At 41.7% G+C, this 26,272-nt stretch overlaps 1 protein-coding gene across 3 annotated transcripts in view; it reads right to left on the bottom strand.

The window, feature by feature from the left end:
• Positions 1-26,272, bottom strand: part of rasa1b (RAS p21 protein activator (GTPase activating protein) 1b) — a 200,196-nt gene that overhangs the window by 157,106 nt on the left and 16,818 nt on the right. The window contains exon 1 of one of the 3 annotated variants that reach the window (XM_080189168.1): positions 4,504-4,532. The exons of the other annotated variants lie outside the window; for them this stretch is intronic. Coding sequence (XP_080045294.1) covers positions 4,504-4,508 — 5 coding nt within the window. The 5' untranslated portion in view covers positions 4,509-4,532. Of the gene's footprint in view, positions 1-4,503; positions 4,533-26,272 lie in introns of those variants that run through there. 3 annotated transcript variants of the gene reach the window in all.

Raw genomic sequence — 26,272 nt, forward strand, 5'->3', positions numbered from 1 at the left:
TTACCTGTAAAGACTGGCATTCCAACCATTATCTTGTAAATTGAGTTTGTGTCCATATATGCCCTGTTTGTGAACACAACTCCTCACTCACCTGAAGAAGGCAGTGACACTCTGAAAGCTTGTGCTACCAAATAAACCAGTTGGACTTGTCGTAGCTGACATGCCAAATTTCTTTGTCTTCTGAGAAAGTAGAGGCATTGATGGGCTTTCTTAACTATAGTGTTGGCAAGGGAAGGGACCAGGACAGATTGTTGGTGATCTGGACACCTAAAAACTGAAAGCTCTCAACCCTTTTTGTTTCGTCCCCATTGAGAACATGCCCTTGTCTACATCCTTTACATTTCCTGAAGTTGATGATTATCTCCTTTGTTTTGTTGACATTGAGGGAGGGATTATTGTTGCTGCACCAGTTCACCAGATTCTCTATCTCATTCCTGTACGCTGATATGCTGGGAGGTGCCAATGATAATTAAACCCAGTCTTTTTCAGGATGTGTGATTTGTCTATACCTGCATAGGATGCCAATAAGGATTCTTCAACCCCAAATTAACAACAAAAAACAAAAAGCACAACACCACCATTAGTTCTAAAGGGGATTTAGGACTTAAGGTCGTACCTACCATTTCTATACCAAACTGCTTGCTCACCTCCCTGCTGTGAGGCTACTCATATTGTCCATAATTAAAGGATGCCATATAATATAAAGATCCATTATAAGGATCTTTATCCAGGATTACAATACAAAAGAAAGGATAAATATCACCTAATCCTGATGTCATACAACCAACCCTGTACACTCCCCAATAGAACAAAGGAGACCCACAGGCAAAGAAAATATCTCTGTATTACAAACACTAGACCTCAAAAGTTTAGATTTGACACAGGCCAGAAGCAGGATGGGCAGATCCCCTTGTCTACCCTGCTCTCCTGATGCCACACAGAAAGACCAAGCTTGAATGTCACACATCTTAAACTAAGGTCTCCCTCTTTCCACCACCAGAGCATACCAATGGTGGAACTCCATTATGAATAAATGCGTAACACTGGCTTTCAAAGAATAACATGATAGCTGGCGACATATGCCTCAGGTCACAAATATCAAGCATCCTTGTCAGGTTAAAGACAGCATCACAAAAATCAGGATTATAATCACAAAGAATAATTCAGGATTAATGATGAACTTCAGGATAACAAAGCCATCCATGGAGCTTGAAAAGGCCAAAGCCTCGAGAGGATTGTCGAGCCACATCAAGGATCTGTCCATAGTTCCACCAAAGCCTCTGCACTTCCTCTGTACCATCGCCTAGAAGCCCCAGTAGAGAGAGATTTGGCCCCAGCAGGTGGTGAGATCAACTGTGTCCAGCCCCCCTCAACAAACACCAAAGTTAAGACAACGCAAGACCAGCAATTGGAGCCTATAACCACCCCAGATTTCAAAAACCGGATAGAGTATGCTTCTTCAAACTTGATATGCCCAGCCTTTATGACAGCATATAAACCATTATGAGAGCATATAAACCAGTTCTCAAATTCGGCTGGGAAATTATCCTGAGCTCCTTTCAAAATATTTTTTCTCTGGCCCCATCTCGAAATTATTTGCTTTGATATTTTCACTATATCTTAATACATGTGACAAGTATTGTTTCTTGTGCACTGTACAGACAAAATACCATTCATACAGTACACAGGGGAGAAGGAAAGAATAGGGTGAAGAATATAGTGTTGCAGTTACGGACATGGTGAAGAGAAAGATCAGTTTAATATAGGATGGGAATAGAAGTCTGATGACAGCAGGGAAGAAGCTGTTCTTGTATCAGTTAGTGTTTATTTTCAGATTTCTGTATCTTTTTCCTGACAGAAGAAGGTGGAAGTGAGGATGCCCAGAGTGCGAGGGGTCCTTGATTATGCTGGCTGCTTTTCCAAAACTGCGAGAACATAAGAACATAAGAAATAGGAGCAGGAGTAGGCCATCTAGCCCTTCGAGCCTGCCCCGCCATTCAATAAGATCATGGCTGATCTGTCGTGGCTCAGTTCCACATTCCCGCCCTCTCCCCATAACCCTTAATCCCCTCTCTTATCAAAAACCCATCAACCCGCGTCTTAAAAATATTTAGCGAGGTAGCCTCCACCACTTCAACGGGCAGAGAATTCCAGAGATTCACCACCCTTTTTGAGTGAAGAAGTTCTTCCTCAACTCCGTTCTAAACCGCCCCCCCTTTATCTTGAGGCTGTGCCCCCTAGTCCTACTGTCCTTTCTGAGCGGGAAGTGTAGACTGAACCCAGGCATGAATTAGGCAGGATGTCTAACATACCATGAAGCAGAATTTCCAAGGACCTTCAAAGAAGCTGCCCACTTGGCTGACAGGATTCTTTCCTTCACTTCATTCATTTTCTTTTGGATATCTTGCAGCTCATCAACATGAGTACCAATAATTTGCACCAGGGAGCTGAGACTGTCATCTATAACTTTACCCACTAAGACAGTCGGTATCTCAATGTCTACAACATCACCAGAGTGTGAGCCCACTCACCAGCTAAACCACTACGGTGAACAAGGCCCCAATCTGGCTGTCTCCGACAGCCTTAATCAATCGAGGATTTTCTTGACTTTACTACGCTCCCAATCACCCCAACTTAACAAGGATTTTCAAGGAATATAGCACAGAACATGCACTCCAAGATTAGCTAATTAAAGGTTCTGCATAAAAGGATTAAAAGATTAGTAGCGCCAGAGTTTGCAAAAAACACAGCCTTTCTTATGTTTACAACACGTGACCCGAAAGGCATTTAATTTTACTTATAAGTGCCTCAATTTACTACTGCAACGTTCAATTATTTATATAACATCAAGTCATAAATGCACCAGAAACTTCTACAGCTTAGGTAACATGGTGACAAAGTGCACACTGCTGCCTCACAGCGCTAGGGACCTGGGTTCAACTCCAGCCTCAGGTCACCGTCAGTGTGGAGTTTGCACATTCTCCCTGTGTCTGCATGGGTTTCCTCCAGGTGCTCTGGTTTCCTCCCACAGTCCAAAGATGGGTGCTTTAGGTTGATTGATTATGCTAAATTGACCATGGTGTCAGGGGATTAAAAAAAGAGTTAGTATGTGGGTTTACAGGAATAGGGCCTGGGTGGTATTGTGATCAGTGTGGACTCAATGGGGCAAATGGCTTCCTTCTGCACTGCAGGGATTCTATGATTAACACGCCAAGATCAACAATATCCCATTCTTGATAAATTATACAGCTTAGTAATGTAAGTCTGAGGAAGCACTCAGGTAAGTGGATAAACTTGAGGTTATGTGGAAAATCAACCGAGCTAAACTTAACATTCATATCTAGTCAATCATGAAGTCTGCATGAAATGCACCTTTACTCATAAAAACACCATTCTATTAAATAGTATGACAGTGTTGAAAGCTCATCTTAATACATATCAACATAACAAATATTTCTTCTAAGTTTCTATATTGGCTCGAACTACACTGAAGTGTAACTGTCCTTTGTTAATACTTTTGTCCACTGAAATCAAAAAAAGTAGATGTACCCTCAAATTGGTCAATGAATGAATGTTAAGAGTGAAACTTGAAAGACACTCTAAATTCACATATGGTTCAGTAGCACCATTAAGTCATAAATGGCTATATATAGACAAACATCTGTGTGTATGCTCAATGGGCAGGGTAATATGCATCACTAAACCACCAACATCGCTTCCAAAGCACCACTCAAAAATTTTCAGCTTTCTTACTGGCCATAGAATTGTAATTTTCTAAAAAGCTGATCATCAATTTAAAATACACTAGTTGTGTAAAACTATGATTTCATTTCTCTGCAAGTTACTGCAAAGTGCAATTCTGAAGATTCTCTGTAGCAAGTGTTGATATTTCCATTTGAGTTCTTCCAAACTCGAACAGCAAAAAAAAAATCAATAATCTTTAATGAGTCAATGTTGCAGCTGCAATTTTACACAGAAAGAATTGGAGAGTCCTATCAAGAAATCTAAAACACTGCACATGCTCTATTTAGTAACATAGGAAAATTAGTCAAGTTAAGGCAAAATGTACAGGTTTATTTAAAAAGAAACATATTTTGAAAGCTATAAGCCACAAATGTACTTGATGAAAACCATTAGCCAGGGTTGAAGCCATGCATAATATTCAATTAGCAGCATTCAATTATTATATGATCACATAAATTAGAAATATCTAACAATTATTGAATAGCTATTCTGAATCATGGTTAATGAAAACATATGAAAATTTATTTTGGCATCCCAATACAAAAACACTAAAAACAGATTAATCTAGCATCCCATCACATTAGACAGGCAATAAACCATAGCAAAGTATTTCTCTCCTACATTACCTGCTATGTGAATTTCAACAAAGATTATAATCAAAAAAAAGGAATACCCCACTGTACTGTGTACTTTAACATTTCTTTACATTCTTATAGAATTCTAAAATACTATCCCACCAAAAAAACAAATGCAACCTACCTCATCTGGTGCACTGAACTAACTGCACTGCAACTAAGCACTGAATTTGTGATTCTGCAAGGTGGATAACTGGAAGTCACGTAGCAGTTCGCATGTTGGTAAAGCAGCTTTGTTAAAGCATCTCAGAAGGCAGAATGTCAGAACTTATTAGCATCAAGATATAACAGAAATGCACTGAAGTAGTGCACTCCACATCAATTTATTTTTTAAAATCCTTACTGCTAGATATGTAGAAAAATACCAATTTCAACCAGTTTATTGAAAACTTAAAAATCATTTTCTACAATAAATTGAATTCCATTTTGAAGCACAAGACTAATTTTGAAAGTTTGGCTCAATTTACATCTTGTCCTCAATTGCTTTTCTGTAAATATTACAGAACAGTAATATATTTCAGAGTTTATCAAACTCCATTATTAATAATTAATTTAAACAAAAGAGAATGAGATTCAATCATTAAAGAATTAAACTGTGTTCAAACATTATAGTATGCTATCGACAGAAATTCTAGACTACTGTTGCACTTTAGATTCAGGTATACAAATAATCTAGATAAACATGAATATAAAATTTAAAAAAAACAACTGAATTAAAAGTTGAAAAGACAAGGAAAACAAAAAAAAACTGAAGATATGGTCCCTTATTAAAAGACACAAATGCCAATTTGTACCAAGTTTTAGGAAGACACTAACTTGGAAATGATACACTACCAGTAAATGCTCATATTCAAATACATGGGGCTAACTTTTCTGCCCGCTGTGGGATTCATCGCAGGCAGAATGAAGAATTTGACTACTATTTAAAGATCTATTGATCTCAGGTGGTAATTTCCAGTCTTGGGGCGGTACGAGATTTTGCCAAGCAGAAATGGTTCCGGTTTTACACAATTATGTAACCAACTTAATATACATGGAATTCTGTAAATTCAATGAACATCCCATTAAAATCAAATTACAAGTACAATACTGATTAGTCCTGTAGGTGGCACTGACATATTTCCAATATATCAGAAGTATTAAGCTGCTATTTCACAGTACCTATACATGCCAAACAAGTCACTCAGAAAGAACTTCTGAGTTTTACTTTCCTATCTACTAGCTTTTCTTCCATCAACTGAGTTTTTAATGTCCAATACAATGACTAAAACAGGATTTAAAACACTATATATCTCCTAACAACACTGTTAAAATTACACTCTAAATTGTTTTTGTTATTTAGAACATAGAACAGTACAGGCCCTTCGGCCCTCGATGTTGTGCTGAGCTATGTCCAAACCCAAGATCAAGCTATCCCAGTCCCTATCATTCTGGTGCGCTCCATGTGCCTATCCGACAACCACTTCAAAGTTCCTAAAGTGTCTGACTCCACTATCACAGCAGGCAGTGCATTCCACACCCCAACCACTCTCTAGTAAAGAATCTACCTCAGACATCTCTCCTACATGTCCCACCATGAACCTTATAGTTATGCCTCCTAGTAACAGCAACATCCACCCGAGAAAATAGTCTCTGCACGTCCACTCTATCTATCCCCCTCATCATCTTATAAACTTCTACTGAGTCACCTCTCATCCTCCTCCGCTCTAAAGAGAAAAGCCCCAGCTCCCTCAACCTTTCCTCATGAGACCTACCCTCCAAACCAGGCAGCATCCTGGTAAATCTCTTCTGCACTCTCTCCAATGCTTCCACACCCTTCTTATAATGAGGTGACCAGAACTGCACACAATATTCCAAATGTAGTCTCACCAAGGTCTGGTATAGTTGCAGCCCCGTGGCTCTTAAACTCAAACCCCCTGTTAATAAACACTAACACACCATAAGCCTTCTTCATGGCTCTATCAACTTGAGTGGCAACCTTCAGAAATCTGTGGATATGAACCCCAAGGTCTCTCTGTTCCTCCACATTCCTCAGAATCCTGCCGTTGACCCTGTAATCCGCATTCAAATTTGTCCTACCAAAATTAATCACCTTGCACTTATCAAGGTTAAAAGCCACCTGCCACTTTTCTGCCCAGCTCTGCATCCTATCAATGTCTCTTTGCAGCGTACAAGAGCCCTCCACCTCATCCACTACATCCACTACTCCACCAATCCTAGGATGTATCCCATCTGGCCCAGGGGACTTATCCACGCTCAGATTTTTCAAAATTGCTAATACATCCCCCCTCAGAACATCTACCTCCTCCATCCTATCAGTCTGTATCACACTCTCATCCCCAAAAACATGGCCCCTCTCCTTAGCAAGCAATAAAGGAAAGGATTCATTCAATGCCTCACCTATCTCTTCTGACTCCATGCACAAGTTCCCACTCCTATCCTTGACTGACAAAAGAACAAAGGACAAAGAACAGTACAGCACAGGAAACAGGCCCTTTGGCCCTCCAAGCCTGTGCCGCTCATTGGTCCAACTAGACCATTGGACCAACTAGACCTGAGGAGCAGTGGAGGATCTTTAAGGAGATCTTTCTCGGTGCTCAGCAGAAATATATTCCAATGGTAAAGGAGGAATGTAGGAGAAGGGATAATCAGCCGTGGTTATCGAAGGAAATAAAGGAGAGTATTAAATTAAAAGCTGATGCGTTTAGAGTAGCTAAAAGTAGTGGGCAAGTAGAAGATTGGGAGAGGTTTAAAAATCAACAAAGATTGACTAAGAAGTTGATAAAGAAAGGAAGGATAGACTATGAAGCTAAACTAGCACTAAATATAAAAAAGGACAGTAAGAGTTTTTACAAATCTATAAAGTGGAGGAGGCAGGCTAGTGTGAATGTTGGACCCTTAGAGGATGAGAGGGGGGATTTAGTGGTGGGAGATGAGGAAATGGCTGAGGCCTTAAATAAGTTTTTTGCCTCGATCTTCGCAGAGGAGGACGCGAATAGTTTGCCAGATATTAAAGATAGAAGGATGGTCGGAGTTGAGGGCCTGAATGCGATTACTGTCACTAGAGAGGTAGTGCTTGATCGACTAGCGGGACTGATGGTGGACAAGTCCCCAGGACCAGATGGAATGCATCCCAGGGTTCTGAAGGAAATGGCAGAGGTGATAGTGGATGCCTTAGTGATTATTTACCAAACTTCGCTGGATTCTGGGGAAGTGCCAGAAGATTGGAAAACGGCTAATGTTATGCCGCTGTTTAAAAAAGGTAGCAGGCAAGAGGCAGGGAATAATAGGCCAGTTAGTTTAACATCTGTTGTTGGAAAAATGCTTGAATCCGTTATCAAAGAAGAAATAGCGAGGCACCTAGAGAAGAATTGTTTGATAGAACAGACACAGCAAGGATTCGTTAAGGGGAAGTCGTGTTTGACGAATTTATTGGAATTCTACGAGGATGTGACTAGTGCGGTAGACAGAGGGGAACCGGTGGATGTAGTGTTTCTCGATCTTCAAAAGGCGTTTGATAAGGTCCCGCACAAAGGGTTGCTTCAAAAGGTTAGGGGGCATGGAGTTGGGGATAAGGTATTAGCGTGGATAGAGGATTGGTTGTCTAATAGGAGGCAGAGAGTTAGTATCAATGGGTGCTTTTCTGATTGGCGGTTGGTAACTAGTGGAGTGCTGCAGAGATCGGTGCTGGGGCCTCAGCTATTTACCATTTATATAGATGATCTGGAGGAGGGGGCAGAGTGTAGGATGACGAAATTTGCTGATGACACAAAGATGAGTGGACAAGCAAATTGTGCGGACGGAGTGGAAAGTCTGCAGAGAGATCTAGATAGGCTGAGCAAGTAGCCGAGGACGTGGCAGATGGAGTACAATGTTAGCAAGTGTGAGGTTATCCACTTTGGCAGGAATAATAGTAGGAGGGATTACTATTTAAAGGGTGAAAAGCTGCAGCATGCTACAGTGCAGAGGGACCTGGGTGTCCTTGTGCATGAGTTGCAAAAACCCTGTCTGCAGGTGCAGCAGGTGATCAAGGCAGCGAATGGGATGCTGGCCTTTATAGCGAAGGGGATAGAATATAAAAGCAGGGAGGTCTTGCTGCAACTGTACAGGGCATTGGTGAGGCCGCAGCTGGAGTAATGTGTGCAGTTTTGGTCGCCGCACTTGCGCAAAGATATTTTGGCCTTGGAGGGAGTAGAGGAGGTTCACTAGGCTGATATCGGAGATGAAGGGGTTAGACTATGAAGAGAGACTAAATAAACTGGGTCTGTACTCGGAGTTTAGAGGGATATGGGGGGGATCTTATAGAGACGTATAAGATAATGAAAGGGATGGACAGGGTAGAGGTAGAGAGATTCTTCCCACTCAGAAAGGACAACAGGACTAGAGGGTACAGCCTCGGGGGGGGAGGGGGGGTCCAGTTTAGAACAGAGTTGAGGAGGAACTTCTTCACTCAAGGGGTGGTGAATCTCTGGGATTCTCTGCCTGTTGAAGTGGTGGAGGCTACCTTGCTAAATATATTTAAGACACGGGTAGATAGGTTGTTGGTAGGCAAGGGAATTAAGGGTTATGAGGAGAAAGCGGGAATGCGGAACTGAGCCACTTCAGATCAGCCATGATCTTATTGAATGGCGGGGCAGGCTCAAAGGGCTAGATGGCCTACTCCTGCTCCATGTTCTTACGTTTATATCCCTCCATTCCCAGTCTGCTTGTGTAACTATCCAGGTAAGTCTTAAACAATCCCAGCATGTCCGCCTCCACCACCCTACTTGGCAGTGCATTCCAGGCCCCCACCACCCTGTGTAAAAAAGTCCCTCTGATACCTGAGTTAAACCTCGCCCCTCTCACCTTGAGCCCGTGACCCCTTGTGATCGTCACCTCCAACCTGGGAAAAAGCTTCCCACTGTTCGCCCTATCTATACCCTTCATAATTTTGTACATTAGGTCTATTAGGTCTCCCCTCATTCTCTGTCTTTCCAGGGAGAACAACCCCAGTTTACCCAATCTCTCCTCATAGCTAAGACCCTCCATACCAGGCAACATCCTGGTAAACCTCGACTGTATTCTCTCCTAACCTCACCCTAGTCATTCTTTTATTTCTCACATAAGAGTAAAAAGCCTTGGGGTTTTCCTCTATCTGACCCGCCAAGGACTTTTCATGCCCCCTCCTAGTTCTCCTACGCCCTTTTTCTTAAAGCTCATTTCTAGTTACCTTGTAACCCTCAAGCAACCCAACTGAACCTTGTTTTCTCATCCTTACATAAGGTCCCTTTTTCCTCTTGACAAGACATTCAACCTCCTTTGTGAACCATGGTTCCCTAACTCAGCCATTTCCTCCCTGCCTGCCAGGGACATACCTATCAAGGACATGCAGTATTTGTTCCTTGAAAAAAAAACTCCACTTTTCGTTTGTGCCCATACCTGACAGTTTCTGTTCCCATCTAATGCTCCCTAATTCTTGCCTAATCGCATCATTACTACCTCTGCCCAAATTATAAACCTTACCCTGCCGTGTGACCCTATCCCTCTCAACTGTAATAATGAAGAACATTGAATTGTGGTCACTATCTTCAAAGTGCTCTCCCACAAGCAAATCTAACACTTAAAACAGGTTAAAATTTTATTGAAAGCAGCAGCCTTTTTCAAAAGAACTGGGGACCATGACTGCAAGATGAATTTGGTTTGTGCAGACTCAGCAAATGATGTGTGCCCACTTTGCCAGGATAGATTTATACCTTGTTTGGCTATATGAATCAAGTAACTTCTGACTCTTAGCACTCAAATTTTAAGAAAATTAGAAAATATTCATTAACTTTGTGATAGAACACAGAAACATTCACTTTTGGGGGGAAAAAGTAAAAGTAGAGAAAAGGATTCAGTGTTCGAACTAAAAATAATTCTCGTAAACTTTAAGGCTAAATGCGTTAAGCCAACAATACGCATACACAAGCATCTGGGAACAGCTTGAGAAAAAGGGGCAAAAAGAGTACAGCATGTATGAGAACAAGACACGCACACAAATACACGAGACAAATAAAAAAAGATAGACAAACAATTTCGGTCTTCAATTTGAACTGATTATTTTTTTGAATTCTAAAGTAGCGGATGAATGGTTAAAGGCAAGGTGGGTTGACCACAGAAGAAAGGAGTCGACTGGGAAGTTCAAAGGAGTGGGATGATATAAAACATAATAGGTTGGGGGTGACCAGCAGAACATAAAACTGATCATCTCCAATAGCACAGGAGGTTGACCAGTAATGCATCACAATCAGTCAATGGGTCAGCCACTCAAGTGGCAGTAACATATTAAAATTGGCAATACACTAGCCAACAACTCGAGGCTAATACACTAATCAAACATATTTGCATTCAAACTTGTTTTCATAAAAATCAAAAGAAATAATGACGCACCAATTTAAAACCATTGGTGCTCCATCTAATTGATTTGATTTTTGTGGCAGATGGCCCTAGTGAGATTGGGGGGGGGGGGGGGGGGGGGAGTGTGTGTGAGTGTGTGTGAGAGAGAGATGAGGGGCAGTGAAACAAGACTGAAAGCAAAACTGTAGAAATGGAAAAGTAAAAACATAAAGTAATAAAATTGGATTAATAAAATGAAAAGAAGAAATGAAATAAACTAAAATGGAAATGAAGTGAAGGTGGCAGAAAGAGTTCATGCTCTGAAGTTTATAAAATCATAGAAACCTTACAGTGCAGAAAGAGGCTATCTGGCCCATCGAGTCTGCACCAACCACAATCCCACCCAGACCCTATCCCCATATCCCGACACATTTACTCACTAATCCCTCTAAACTACGCATCTCAGGACATAAAAGGGCAATTTTAGCTTAGCCGATCAACCTACCCCGCATATCTTTGGACTGTGGGAGGAAACCAGAGCACCCATTGGAAACCCACGCAGACATGAGGAGAATGTGCAAACTCCACACAGACAGTGACCCAAGCAAGGAATCGAACCCAGGTCTCTAGAGCTGTGAAGCAGCAGTGTAAACACCATGCTACCATGCCACCCTAAGTTGTTGAACTTAACGTTCAGTCCCAAAGTCTGTAAAGTGCCAAATCAGAAGATGAGATGCTATTTCTCCAGTTAATGCTGGCTTCATTGAAATATTGCAAAAGGTCATGGACAAATATGTGGACAGAAGAGCAGGGTGGTATGTTGAAATGACAAGCCACAGGAAGGTCTAGGTCCTGCTTGCGGACGGACCAAAGATGTCCTGCAAAACAGTCACCCAGTCCGCATTTGGAGCAGCGAATGCAATAGATCAGATTAAAGGAAGTGCAGATGAAGTGCTGCTTCAACTGAAAAGAGCGTTGAGGCCTTGGGATGGTGAGCAATGAGGTGGTGAAGGGGCAGGTGTTGCATCTCCTACAATTGCTTAGGAAGGTTCTGTTGATGGTTGATGAGGCATCAGGTGTGATAAAGGAGTAGATCAGGGTGTCCCAGAGGGAATAGTCCCTGCAGAATGCTGACGGGGGAATGATGGGCAGATGTTCAGGGGCACTATGCTGGAGTTGGCAGAAATTGCGGTGGATGATCCTTTGAGTGTGGAGGCTGATGGGGTGAAAAATGAGGACAAGGGGGACCCTATCCTGGTTCTGGGATGGAGCGGAGGCGAAGTGAGAGCAATGGCCTGGCAGATGAGTCAGATACAATTCAGAGCCCTATCAACCACGGTAGGTTGAAAATCATGATTGAGGAAGAGGGAAGACATATCAGCAGTGCCGTTTTGGAAAGTGGCATAATTGGAAGAGATTCAGCAGAGGTGAAGGAACAGAGAGAATAGAATAAGATGGGAGTCCTTTACAGGATGTGGGGTGTGAAGAGCTGTGGTGAAGATAGCTGTGAGATTCAGTGGGGCTTGTAATGGGTAGTGGTGGACAGTCCATCACCAGAAATGGAGACAGAGGTCAAGAAAGAGAACTGTCAGAGATAAACCATGTGATGGTGAAGGTGGGGTGAAAGCCAGAAACGAAATTGATAAATTTTTTTCCAGTCCGGGCAAGAGCACGAAAAGGCACCAAAATAGTTGTTGACATCCCGATGAAAAAGTTGTAGGAGGGGGCTGAATTAGGATTGGAATAGGGAATACCCCACATACACTACAAAGAGATGAGCATAATTGAGACCCACACACATGCTCATAGCCACACCTTTTACTTGGAGGAAATAAGATGAGTTAAAGGAGAAATTGTTGAGTGAAAGAACAAGTTCAGCCAGAGGAGAGTGGTGGTGGATAGAAATTGTCCAGACTTCTGTTTGAGGAAGAAGCAAAGAACTCTCAGGCCATCCAGGCTGAGTATGGAGGTGTAGAGAGATTGGACATCCATGGTGAGGAGGAGGCAGTTTAAGTCAGGGAACTGAAAGTTGTTGATCTGGCATAGGGCATCAGAGGAATTTAGGGAAGGGACTGGACAAGACGAGAGAAAATGGAATCAAGACTGGAAGAAATTAGTTCAGTGGGACAGCCTCCATCACCTCAACCTCAGTATAAACCTTGTCCTATTTTTCTTGTCTTCAGCTCTGATGCAGAGTCATACTGACTCAAAAAGTTGGCTCTATTCTCTCTCCACAGATGCTGTCAGACCTGCTGAGATTTTCCAGTATTCTCCATTTTTGTTTCAGATTCCAGCATCTGCAGTATTTTGCCTTTATTCAAGTGTAGGAAGCATTGTAAAATCTGCAGATAATATGATACTTTGTAAAATAATCGTGATGAGAATGATATGGACTTCAAGATGATAGGCAGGATGGTGAAGTCAACAAAGCAGATGTGGTCTCACATGGAGAAATGTGAAGTGATGCACTACAGGAGGACTAAAATGGAAATACAAGGTACTGTATATAAATAACAATTCGGAAGTGTTACCGAGCAGAGTCCTTGAATGCTCGTAAACACAAATCCTTAAGAGAGCAGTGCAAATTGATGACATACTAAAAAAAATTGGCTTTCTTAAGTTTATGAGAAATAAGAGACCATGACAACATTTATAACCATTGGATGGATCTCAGCTGAAGTGTTAGGGACATTTTGGGTAACACATTTCAAGAAACATGTAAAATGCCTCAGAAAATATACAAAGGAGGTTTCCATGGACGACAGACCTTGGTTCTAACAGGAAGCTGGAAATGTTTGGATCATTCTCCTTGGAAATGGGAACTTAAGAGAATGCTTAATAGAGGATTTTGAGATGAGTGGTTTTATTAGATATGTAGGAAATTACTCCTTTTGGTAATAGGTTATTGGATTCAAAACCATTGGCAAAAAATCTAGATAAGAGATGACAGGAAATCATTGAATCCCTACAGAAGGAGGCCATTCGGCCCGTTGAGTCTGCACCAGTCACAATCCCACCCAGGCCCTATTCCTGTAACCCCAATATTTACACTACTAATCCTCCGACACTAGGGACAATTTAGCATAGCCAGTCAACCTAACATGCACATCTTTGGACTGTGGGAGGAAACTGGACCACCTGGAGGAAACCCATGCAGATGGGGGCAGAATGTGCAAACTCCACATAGTGACCTAAGGCCGGAATTGAACCCAGATCCCCGACACTGTGAGGCAGCAGTGCTAACCACTGTGCCACCATGCTGCCCATGTTTTTACTCAAGTTGTCAGGATCAGGAACACACCTGAAAAAATGATGGAAGTTAATTCCATAAAAAGAGAGTTGGACAGGTAGTTGAGAATGAAGGACTAAGAGATTTTAGACAAAAACAGCTTTGCAGGACCACACACTACTGTTTTACCAAAGTGCCAGATAGGCAGGATGGGCCAAGTGACCTTCTTCAGTACTTTGTTTCTGTGAAGATCAATTTAGCATGGCCAATCCACCCACCCTGCACATCTTTGAACTATGGGAACAAAGCGAGGTACTTGGAGGGAACCAATACAGACACAGAGAAAATGTGCAAATTCCACACAGATAGTCCCCTAAGGCTGGAATCAAACCATTATTCTGATTGGCAGTTGGTAACTAGTGGAGTGCCGCAGGGATCGGTGCTGGGGCCTCAGCTATTTACCATTTATATAGATGATCTGGAGGAGGGGGCAGAGTGTAGGGTGACAAAATTTGCTGACGACACAAAGATGAGTGGAAAAGCAAATTGTGCGGAGGGTGTGGAAAGTCTGCAGAGGGATCTAGATAGGCTGAGCGAGTGGGCGAGGACGTGGCAGATGGAGTACAATGTTAGCAAGTGTGAGGTTATCCACTTTGGCAGGAATAATAGTAGGAGGGATTACTATTTAAAGGGTGAAAAGCTGCAGCATGCTACGGTGCAGAGGGACCTGGGGGTCCTTGTGCATGAGTTGCAAAAACCCTGTCTGCAGGTGCAGCAGGTGATCAAGAAGGCAAATGGGATGCTGGCCTTTATAGCGAAGGGGATAGAATATAAAAGCAGGGAGGTCTTGCTGCAACTGTACAGGGCATTGGTGAGGCCGCAGCTGGAGTACTGTCTACAGTTTTGGTCGCCGCACTTGCGCAAGGATATTATGGCCTTGGAGGGAGTGCAGAGGAGGTTCACTAGGCTGATATCAGAGATGAGGGGGTTGGACTATGAAGAAAGACTAAATAGACTGGGTCTGTACTCGGAGTTTAGAAGGATGAGGGGGGGATCTTATAGAGACGTATAAGATAATGAAGGGGAGGGATAGGGTAGAGGTAGAGAGATTCTTCCCACTCAGAAAGGACAACAGGACTAGAGGGCACAGCCTCAAGATAAGGGGGGGGGTTGCAGTTTAGAACGGAGTTGAGGAGGAACTTCTTCACTCAAAGGGTGGTGAATCTCTGGAATTCTCTGCCTGTTGAAGTGGTGGAGGCTACCTCACTAAATATATTTAAGACATGGGTAGATTGGTTTTTGGTAGGCAAGGGAATTAAGGGTTATGGGGAGAAAGCGGGAAAGTGGAACTGAGCCACTTCAGATCAGCCATGATCTTATTGAATGGCGGGGCAGGCTCGAAGGGCTAGATGGCCTACTCCTGCTCCTATTTCTTATGTTCACAGTCCCTGGTGCTGTGCCACCCATTTATGAGGATAAAATTTGAAAAAAAAGGGTCATGGGGCTGCGCAAAACACTACCATTGCAGACAAAATTATTACATCGCGTAAGGTGGAGGCTTCTGATTCCTGGAACATCAGGACCAGTCCGGAAGCTTAAACAGGGGATGGGGGAGGAAGTAGGAATCTTTGAGGGTGGCAGGTTGATAAGGTTGTTAAAAATGTATATGGGATCCCTGGTATTATGAATAGAGACAGAGTGCGCAAAAGCAATAAAGTTATTCTGAACCTTGGTAGGAGATATGGAAAAGTGTGTTCACAGCTGTCAAGCTCTGGAACCCCATCTAAAAAAGTGATGGCAACTGATTCCAAAAATAATTTTACAAGGCAGTTCAACAGCTGCTCAAGATGGGATTATGGACAAAATTCAGGAACATGGGACTAAGCAGAATTGCTCTTTCAAAGAGCCAACACATGAACGCTGGGCCAAATGCTCTCGCTTCTGTGCTGTAAATTTCTATGATTCTATCCATAGAACTACATTTTCCAAAAATCTGTTTCCTCCACCAGGCAAACAAAATACAGAAAGAAGATATAAAAGCTAACAGCCAGTCTGACCTCATCACTATCATGCATTTTTTTCATTAAATATTCTGAAATACTGTCAGAATTCATAAATCTGTTGATGTCTTTCCTGGCAGTTTCATTGAAAAGATTCCAAGGAACATTAGATGTTTTACATTCTTAAAGCAGTTCATCAACTTTCAAGAACATGTCAACTGTTATGATCCGAAAGTAACATTTTGCTTAAAGCACACAATGTTGAAATCCCAGTTAGCCACTAGAATAAAGCTTAAATATACTATGGTTTTATACAACAAAATAAACTTCACTATACAAAGTCAGGAAAATCAAACAAACAATCTGCAATACCTATCTTAACCTTTATACTCAGAATTAATGAGGTAAATATGAATTAACAGAAACTGTGGTTGAATATACCAAACTGCACATTAAATGGCAGATGCGATCACAACTGATCCAATGGATTTCTCAGCAATCCATCCAGACATCAGTGACAAGTGAATCACAAAATCTTGTCAAAACCGACTCCCTTACAAGGGATTTCAACAACTTACTTTCACCTCTGAATTCCCTCAAGCACTACTTTCAACTTGAAATGCCTCAATGACTGCTCATCTCCTGATGGTCTTTTTGTGAGCTGCAAACCAGACAAAGTTCAAATTGTTGCTAACTCCCTCAAAGTAAGCACACGGAAGCGAGAGAACCTTCTTTGGCTCCACCTATCTCCTTAAACCAGAGCCTTTCAGGATTCATTCACTATTTTAAAACTAATTTAGCACTAACTCCTAAAATTCTGGACAGCACTTATTTGCAATCAATGTTGACAATGCATCTCCAACTCTCCAGTTGAGTATTCTCCCCTATTATAGAATCTTTCTTTTCTAGCTGTTAACCTCTTAAGAGACAGCCACATACATACTGTAATAACAGCAGGTGATGGAATTCAATTAATTAAAAGCACCTGGAACTAAAAGTTGCCTCAGTAATAGTGACCACAAAACCATCAAATGTTGTAACAATCATCTGGTTCATCAATATATTTTAGGGAAGGAAATCTGCCAACCTTACTAAGTCTAGTCTACACATGAAACCAGATCCACAGCCACTCAGTTCAGTGGCAATTAGGGACGGGCAATAAATGCTGGTCTTACCACAACCTATGAATGAATAAAAATCAACATGGCCCTAACCTTTTAAGTGGAATAGATTTCAAGCTAATTTAGCTGCATTTATCCCATTTTTCTACAATGAAACTTTAATTGTCCCAGAAATAAAGCTAAAATATTAATTAGATATTCGCAACACCTGCACATCAAAAAATGTAAATCTGACACCAAGTGATGCATTTTAATTTACCATTTAGAATATTACAATTTACAATGGTGTATATGTTAACACTATCCTAAACATGCAATACTGACAATCATACCCCATTGTCCAATGAAGTTCACAAGTCCATCAGCACTCTGCTAAATTCCATGCCCAGTTTAAGGTGAAAATTTGTACTTCTTAATTATATTTTCTGAAACTTTTCTTCTTACAATAATTATAGTCCAAAGATTAATCTGCAAAAGAAGATTCCTCATTGTTTCGTACAGATGAATTTTCAAGCTTAGTCTTTAAGGAGTGTCTATGCTGATTTCAGCTTTTGAACATTCCTGTCCTCAAAGTCTGTAGCTTTTTCATCTTTAAACTCCACAGCTAGGTTCATAGTTAACTTGCTAGACTCTTAATTAACTGCAGTTGTAATCCCATTTTAAATTCATTTTCCAGAGCCAAGCATTTTAAAATCTCTTTTTTCATTTAAGTTCAAAGTAACTTCTGTTTGTCCCAACAACTTGTTCCTTCTTTGAACAAAATCTTCCTTAGCCACTTTAAGAATATCATTGAGATGCTTTTTACACTTGAGCAAAAAAGTTTGATATTCTTGTTTGATCTCATCTTTAAAGAATTTATTACCTTTCAGTTTCTCATGATTCCATTCACATCAAATTTTATTTAATTATTTCTGCACAATATCAACAGTATCCTCTTTTTCAATCTTAAATTTTCTTTTGAAGACTTCACTATTTCCATGCAATTCACAAATTACTTTATTCCAGTCATTTTGAAGTCATAACTAGGCTTTTGAACTCCGTCCAGATGCCTGGATTTTTCCAGATTTGCCCTGTATCTCAACACTGACAGGCATAGTTAATTCTTATGTTATTTCAGTACTGACAGTATCATTTAACTCAGTGTTACCTGTCATTAACCCTTTACAGTCACTCCAATGTCTTTTGGTGGTGAACTTTGACTTGGAAATTCTGCAAACACTTTTGCTATCTCGGCACTGTCTATTACTAGAATCATTCCATCAGTTTCTCCTCTAACATCAGTTTTTTCCTTTATTGGAACACAGATAAGAAAATATAGCTCACAGAAACTATTCCCAAATTGTGGCATACTATCCCAGGTTGTGGAAAAATAACATTGTCAATATCATTTCCCAATATTAAGTGCATATTTAAATAGGTAATTTTGGAACAATTCTAACGATACAAGACCACTTCATCACTTTATGTAATGCATCAATGCTCTGCATGAATACATTCTGATTCAATTAACTTTCTAAACTTGCTAACAATAAGATCCGAGCTGAATAATAATCTTTCTTGGGCAAAAAAAAGGAGCAATTTCCCCTTCAAGTATAAACCCCTCACTATTCCCATGGTAAAAACATCAGATGCAATGGGTTTCTTACAATCTTCAGTTTTCTATGTGGAAATTCCAGTCACGTGCACCACTGCCACTGATTTAACACCCATTTCCTTTTCTGGTACAACCCTTCCTGAAGACTCCTTAAACATCCCTATTATTGCCACAGGTTTACTGCCCAATTTCCAACAATTTGTTTTTATATGCATCACAGTTCTCTGCATTAAATTTCATCTGCCACTTGTTCACCCATTCCTATTTCCTTTGGAACTTTAACACCATCCTCCTCACAGCTCATAATACTTCCTAAGTACCCTGCATATCTAAGTCTAGGTCATTATGTCAACTAAGTGAAAGAGATAGACATCTACTTCAGAAAGCGTGGTGGGGGACATGTCCCTGTCTACATCAACGAAGACGAAGTGGAAATGGTCAAGAGCTTCAAGTTTCTAGGTGTCCAGATCACCGATAAACTGTCTTGGTCTCTCTATGCCGACACTATGGTTAAGAAAGCTCATCAACACTTCCACTTTCTCAGGAAGCTAAGGATCTTTGGCATATCCATTACAACTCTCACCAATTTTTACAGATGCACCATAGAAAGCATTATTTCTGGCTGAATTGCAGCTTGGTGTGGCTCCTGCTCTGTTCAAGACAGCAAAAAACTATGAAGGGTCCTGAACAAAGCTCTGTCGACCACGCAAACCAGCCTCCCAGCCCTTGACTCTATCTACACTTCACGCTGCCTCGGCAAAGCAGCTAGCATAATTAAGGACCCCACACACTCTGGACATACTCTCTTCCACCTTCTTCTGTCGGGAAAAAGATACAAAAATCTGAAGTCATACTCTAACCGACTCAAGAACAGCTTTTTCCATACTGCCATCAGACTTTTGAATGGACCTATCTTGTATTAAGTTGATCTTTCTCTATACCCTAGCTATGACTGTAACATTACATTTTGCACTTTCTCCTTTCCCTCTCTAAGTATGGTATGCTTTGTCTGTATAGCACACAAGAAACAATACTTTTCATTGAATACTAACACATATGACATAATAGGTCAAATTAATATATAAAAAGAGAGGCAGTGGTCCTGTCTCAACACTGATCCCTGGGGAACCTATATACATACACCTACCAACAATCCAAAAAATAATCATTCACTGTTACTCTGTGCCCTGTCACTCAACAAATTTTGTATCCATGCAAAAAAAGGTACCATTTCTAATTTCAATTTTCTTAAAAACTGGGACCATCTAAAGACAATGGAAACTGTCCAAACTGCTACAATAAACAACTGCATTCCAAGTGGAATGAGAAAAAAGACACTACATTCCTGGGGAGCGTTAAAGACTCTCCACCTGCAGCAGACATGAACTAATAGAATTTCTATGGAATATATAGCCAAAGTACTTTAAGGGACTGATTATCAAGCAGGAGAAAGAGAAGTCCAAAGACAATGCTGTGCTTAAGCAAGCTGGTGTAGGTGTGCCCTCACTATCTCTTTCTCAGAAATAGTGTGTCTAGATTTGCAAAGTAGCCATCCCGAGAGGAGATGTCTAACTGCAAACCAAGGTCTTTTGGGAATAAATTGTGAAAACCTGCTCCAAGCAACTAAATAGCCAAGACGACAACTGAACAAAATAGACATACTGAGAATCACCATATTCAGACCATCCAAGGAACAATTAACAAAATGCCTTTGTTTTTTTCCCCTCAAACTGTAAAAAAATCCTTAAGCTTATCCTCTCATTCTACCATCTATACTGGTGTGTGTCTGGGCCCAAACGAATGTGTGAAACTATGAGTAGTGTTTGCGATTTGCCTGGTCTATGTTTTAAATCCAGGAAAGTTTCAATAAATTTATCTTGTCCTTTGCTTAACCGAAGGTGATCTATCTGACTAATTCTTTACAATTTGAAAGTGGGACTTCTATAGAATTGGTGAAATACATCCTCTCTTAATTCATTATCATGTTATGGTCAGTCCTGGAGTGAGAGAATAAGGCAATTATTTCATCCCTCCTCACATGGTTGGATCAGAAATTTGGGGGATCAAGTCTCAGACTGATGCCACAGAAGCAAGACAGAATCACGTGGGGAGGGTGTAAATTGTTTCCTAGAGACAAATTTTTAAAAGACCGCTATGCAAACGTTCTTGGGTTTACAATATTCAAGTGCTAAAACGTCCTCATTCAAAGTCAGTACCTTTCCTGAACAGACAGAACTACTTTGATAGTTTAAAGATTCTGTCCCTTGAGAGTTTAAAAGTGTTGCTTAGGAGTTGGAGTTTTAACAAACAAATGAAGAAATATAAAATTTTAAAAATAGTGGCCAGACAATTGGATTGTAATCCTGGAGAAATTGCAACAACCAATTTGGTTTTAGCGAAATTAGTTAGAACAGAAACAGCCATAGATAGAATTCCAAAGCAAATGACAGAAATAACAGAAAAATGGAGACGGAACAAGCTTTCCAAAGAGAACAGCAAAAAGGAGTTAAGAATGTGAAGTATAGGGATAGGTCCCCTACACCCACTGAAAATGCCCCTAGCTCAGGTCTGTTCTTGATCACTGTCCTATGAGTACCTTATTCAAGTTTGCCCATTTAATTCTTAAACTTGGCAAAGAAGAGGAGGTAGCTCAGCAAGTAAGGTGGTTAGAGAGCTGCTTCTACAAGGCAAATTTGCAGGCAAGATTCATTAAGTCTACTCCCCGTTACTTGATAAGCATTCGACAAACAATGAGGTAGCAAATACTTAAGTTTATGCGAACTGGTGCTGGTGGTGTACCATTAAAAATTCTACACGCTCCAAAAACAGCAGAACCAGATATACACTAAATTTGAACAGCATATGCAGCTCACATTTGATGGGTGAATGGGTGAGATCATGCTTGAAAAACTTCAAAAAGTAATGCTCCTTGAAGAGTTCAAAAAGTAATGCTCCTTGCCCTATAAAACTCAATTTATGAAATAATTATTTTGAGATCCAGTTGGATCAGGGCTCAAATTCTATATTTAGGAGGTCCCTCTGCACCGTCGCCTGCTGCAGTTTTTCGCCCCGTAAGTAATAGTCCTTCCTACCATTCTTCCTACCAAAGTGGACCACCTCACACTTGCCAACATTAAATTCCATTTGCCATTTCCTGGCCCATTCGCCCAGCCTATCTAGATCCTTCTGCAGACTCTCCACACCCTCCGCACAATTTGCCGTTCCCCCAATCTTGGCGTCATCAGCAAATTTCGACACCCTACACTCGGTTCCCTCCTCCAGATCATCTATATAAATGGTAAAAAGCTGAGGCCCCAGCACCGACCCCTGGGGCACTCCACTAGTCACCATCCGCCAATCCGAATAGCACCCGTTGACCCCCACTCTCTGCCTCCTATTTGACAACCAATCCTCTATCCACGCTAACACCCTACCCCCAACTCCATGTCCCTCGACCTTCTGCAATAACCTCTTGTGAGGTACTTTGTCAAACGCCTTCTGAAAATCCAGAAAGACCACATCCACCAGCTCTCCTCTATCCACCGCCCTAGACACATCCTCATAGAACTCCAGTAAATTTGTCAGACACGACTTCCCTTTAATGAAACCGTGCTGCGTCTGCTCTATCAAGCAATTCCCTTCAAGATGCCTCGCAATTTCCTCCTTAATGACAGATTCTAACATTTTACCTACCACAGACGTTAAACTAACCGGCCTATAATTCCCCGCCTTTTGCCTGGCACCCTTCTTAAACAACGGCGTAACATTGGCACTTCCCCGGAATCCAGCGACGTCTGGAAAATAACCACCAAGGCATCCACTATAACCTCTGTCATTTCTTTCAGAACCCTCGGATGCATTCCATCCGGTCCTGGGGACTTGTCCACAATCAGCCCCCTCCAGTCTGTCGAGCACCGCCTCTCTAGTAACAGTAATGTCATTAAGACCCTCCAGTCCTACCACCTTTCCATCGCTAACACCCAGCAAATTATTCACGTCCTCCTCCGTGAATACAGGAACAAAAAAGTTATTCAATACCTTAGCCATATCCTCATCCCCTACCACTAGGTCCCCTTTCTCATCCTCTAAAGGACCAACGTTCACCCTAACCAGCCTCTTCCTTTTTATATATTTATAAAAACTCTTACTATCCTTTTTTATATTAAGCACTAGCCCAGCTTCATAGTTTCTCCTACCCTTCTTTATCAACTTCTTTGTCAATCTTTGCTGACATTTAAACCTCTCCCAATCCTCTTCTCGCCCACTACTCTTAGCTACTCTAAATTCCTCCGCTTTTAATTTAACACTTTCCTTCACCTCCCTCGTTATCCACGGCTTATTACCTCTCTTCCTACTATCCTTTTTGACCATCGGAATAAATTTCCACTGAGCACCAAGAAAGATCTCCTTAAAGATCCTCCACTGCTCCTCAACAGACCCTCCCTCCAACGCGCTCCCCCAGTCCACATTCGCCAATTCTTCTCTCATCCTACCGTACTCCCCTCTGTTCAAACAGAGGACGCGTGTCCGGGAACCCACTGAGTCGCAAAAACCCAGCTTGCAGGTGCAGCAGGTGGTCAGGAAGGCGAATGGGATGCTGGCCTTCATAGCGAAGGGGATTGAATATAGAAGTAGGGAGGTCTTGCTGCAGCTGTATAGAGCATTGGTGAGGCCGCAGCTGGAGTACTGTGTGCAGTTTTGGGCGCCGCACCTGCGCAAAGATATTTTGGCCTTGGAGGGAGTGCAGAGGAGGTTTACTAGGCTGATGCCGGAGTTGAGGGGGTTGAGCTATGAGGAGAGGCTGAATAAACTAGGCTTGTACTCGTTAGAGTTTAGAAGAATGAGGGGAGATCTCATTGAGACGTATAAGATGATGAATGGGATGGATAGGATAGAGGTGGAGAGACTCTTCCCGCTCAAAAAAGACAGTAGGACTAGGGGGCACAGCCTCAAGATAAAAGGGGGGCGGTTTAGAACGGAGTTGAGGAGGAACTTCTTCACTCAAAGGGTGGTGAATCTCTGGAATTCTCTGCCCGTTGAAGTGGTGGAGGCTGCCTCGCTAAATATTTTTAAGACGCGGGTTGATGGGTTTTTGATAAGAGAGGGGATTAAGGGTTATGGGGAGAAAGCGGGAAAGTGGAACTGAGCAGCGACAGATCAGCCATGATCTTATTGAATGGCGGGGCAGGCTCGAAGGGCTAGATGGCCTACTCCTGCTCCTATTTCTTATGTTCTTATAGCCTAGACATAAGCCAGCTAAGTCCTCAGCATACTACCCACAGTCAAAGATAGCCCTTTGGAACAGTGGTATTCTGCTTGGCACTGCCAAAGATCTGAAAACATGCTTGGAAGGTGAGGCTCAAATATACTCGTAGATCCAGGGGAAAGGAATCACGAAGACAAGATTGCAATCATGGAGATGGATCCTTGGTGAAGTTATCCAATACGGAGTGACATTTAGAGAGAGTGCCAAGGAGAGTTCTTCAAATGTGGAGATTGCAAATCCTCACGAGAAAGACAAAGTTTTCATGAGGCTGGTTCACTCACAATGTGAAAAACATCTAGATGGATTGTTGAGCAATCCATGGAATCTGCTTTTGTTGCATGTTATTTACTTTGGAGTTCACTAATGATTTGAATGAGAATATAGGAGGCATGGTTAGTAAGTTTGTAGATGACACTAAGATTGGTGGCATAGTGGACAGTGAAGCAAGTTATCTCCAATTGCAACGGGATCTTGATTAACTGGGCCAGTGGGCTGATGAATGGCAGGTTGAGTTTAATTTACACAAATGCAAGGTCATGCATTTTAGTAGATTGAACCAGGGCAGGAATTACTCAGTTAATAGTAGGGCGTTGAGGAGAGGTACAGAACAAAGAGATCTAGGGGTACATGTTCATAGCTCCTTGGGAGACACAGTGGTGAAGAAGGCATTCGGTATGCTTGGTTTCATTGGTCAGAACATTAAATACAGGAGTTGGGACATCTTGTTGAAGTTGTACAAGACATTGGTAAGGCCACACTTGGAATACTGTGTGCAATTCTATCACTCTATTATAGAAAGGATATTATTAAACTAGAAAGCGTGCAGAAAAGATATACTAGGATACCGGGATATGATGGTTTGAGTTATAAGGAGAGGCTAGATAGACTGGGACTTTTTTCTCTACAGCATAGGAGGCTGAGGGGCAATCTTAGAGGTCTATAAAATAATGACAGGCACAGGTCAGCTAGATAGTCAATATCTTTTGCCAAAGGTAGGGGAGTCTAAAACTTGAGGTCATAGGTTTAAGGTGAGAAGGGAGAGATACAAAAGTGTCCAGAGGGGCAATTTTTTCCACACAGAGGGTGGTGAGTGTCTGGAACAAGCTGCCAGAGGTGTAGTAGGGTCAAGTACAATTTTGTCTTTTAAAAAGCACTTAGATAGTTACATGGGTACAATGGGTATAGAGGGATATGGGCCAAATGTGGGCAACTGGGATTAGTTTAGGGTTTTTTTTTTAAAAAGGAGGCCATGGACAAAGTGGGCCGAAGGACTGTTTCCATGTTGTAAACCTCTATGACTCTATGAGGTGTGTCTGACTACAGTTTGTCCATTAATTTACATATAACATATACTCTAAGTATCAGGTATATGTTGTCAATTGTTCTATAGCCTGCAGCACAGAGTTACCTACCTTTGGGCAGCTCAGTAACACAATAGTTAGCAATGGTGCCTCACAGCACCAGGAACCCAAACTCAATTCCAGCCTTGATTGACTGTGTGGAGTTTGCACGTTCTCCCCATGTCTGAGTGGGTGTTCCAGTTTCCTCCATCGATCCAAAGATGTGCAGATTAGGTTGACTGACCATGCTAAAAAAAATTGCACCTTAGTGTCTCAAGATGTGTAGGATACAGAGGATTAGGAGGGTTAATACATGGGGTTATGGCGATAGGGTCTGGGTGGAATACTCCATTGGAGAGTTGGTGCAGGCTCAGTGTGCTAACTATAAGAAACCCTTAAGCCTGTTCTCTTATTCTGCCACCTGTATTAGAATGTGGCCGACATGAATGAGAGAGATGTATAAATCATAATTGTGATTTACCTAGTCTTTTTAAAATTCAGGAAATAGCTTCAATAAACTTATCTTGTTCTTTGTGTGATGAAACTGGAATACTTACCTCAGAAGTTGGAAACTCCAGTATGGAGCCAGCCTCAGGCTTTCTGCGCATGTGTTGGTCAGAAAGTGGCCACACATGCACAGTTAGTGTTTGGTCCATTCTTCTGATTACGAACTGACCCTGCATGCCTGTGCTTTAAAACGGAAGTCAAAAGGCTCAAGAAAAGGTAGATGACCTGGAACTGGAGCATCATTCCAGAGGTGACTCAGAAGAAAACCCCATACAGGGACAAATACAGGGATTAGACAGAAGGACTTAGATGGAAGTCAAGTTAAAACAAAGGCTCAGAGAAACAGGCTTTGAATTAAAGAGGAAGTCTGCTCTCCGCAGCTCTTTCTTTTTATTCGTTGATGGGATTGGACATCACTGGGTCAGCATTTACTGTTCATCTCCAACTGCTCATGAACTGCATGGCTTACTAGGCCATTTCAG

The sequence above is a fragment of the Carcharhinus amblyrhynchos genome, chromosome 5 (genome assembly GCF_965287045.1).
Source record: "Carcharhinus amblyrhynchos chromosome 5, sCarAmb.v2.hapA, whole genome shotgun sequence".
Taxonomy (NCBI): Eukaryota; Metazoa; Chordata; class Chondrichthyes; order Carcharhiniformes; family Carcharhinidae; genus Carcharhinus; species Carcharhinus amblyrhynchos.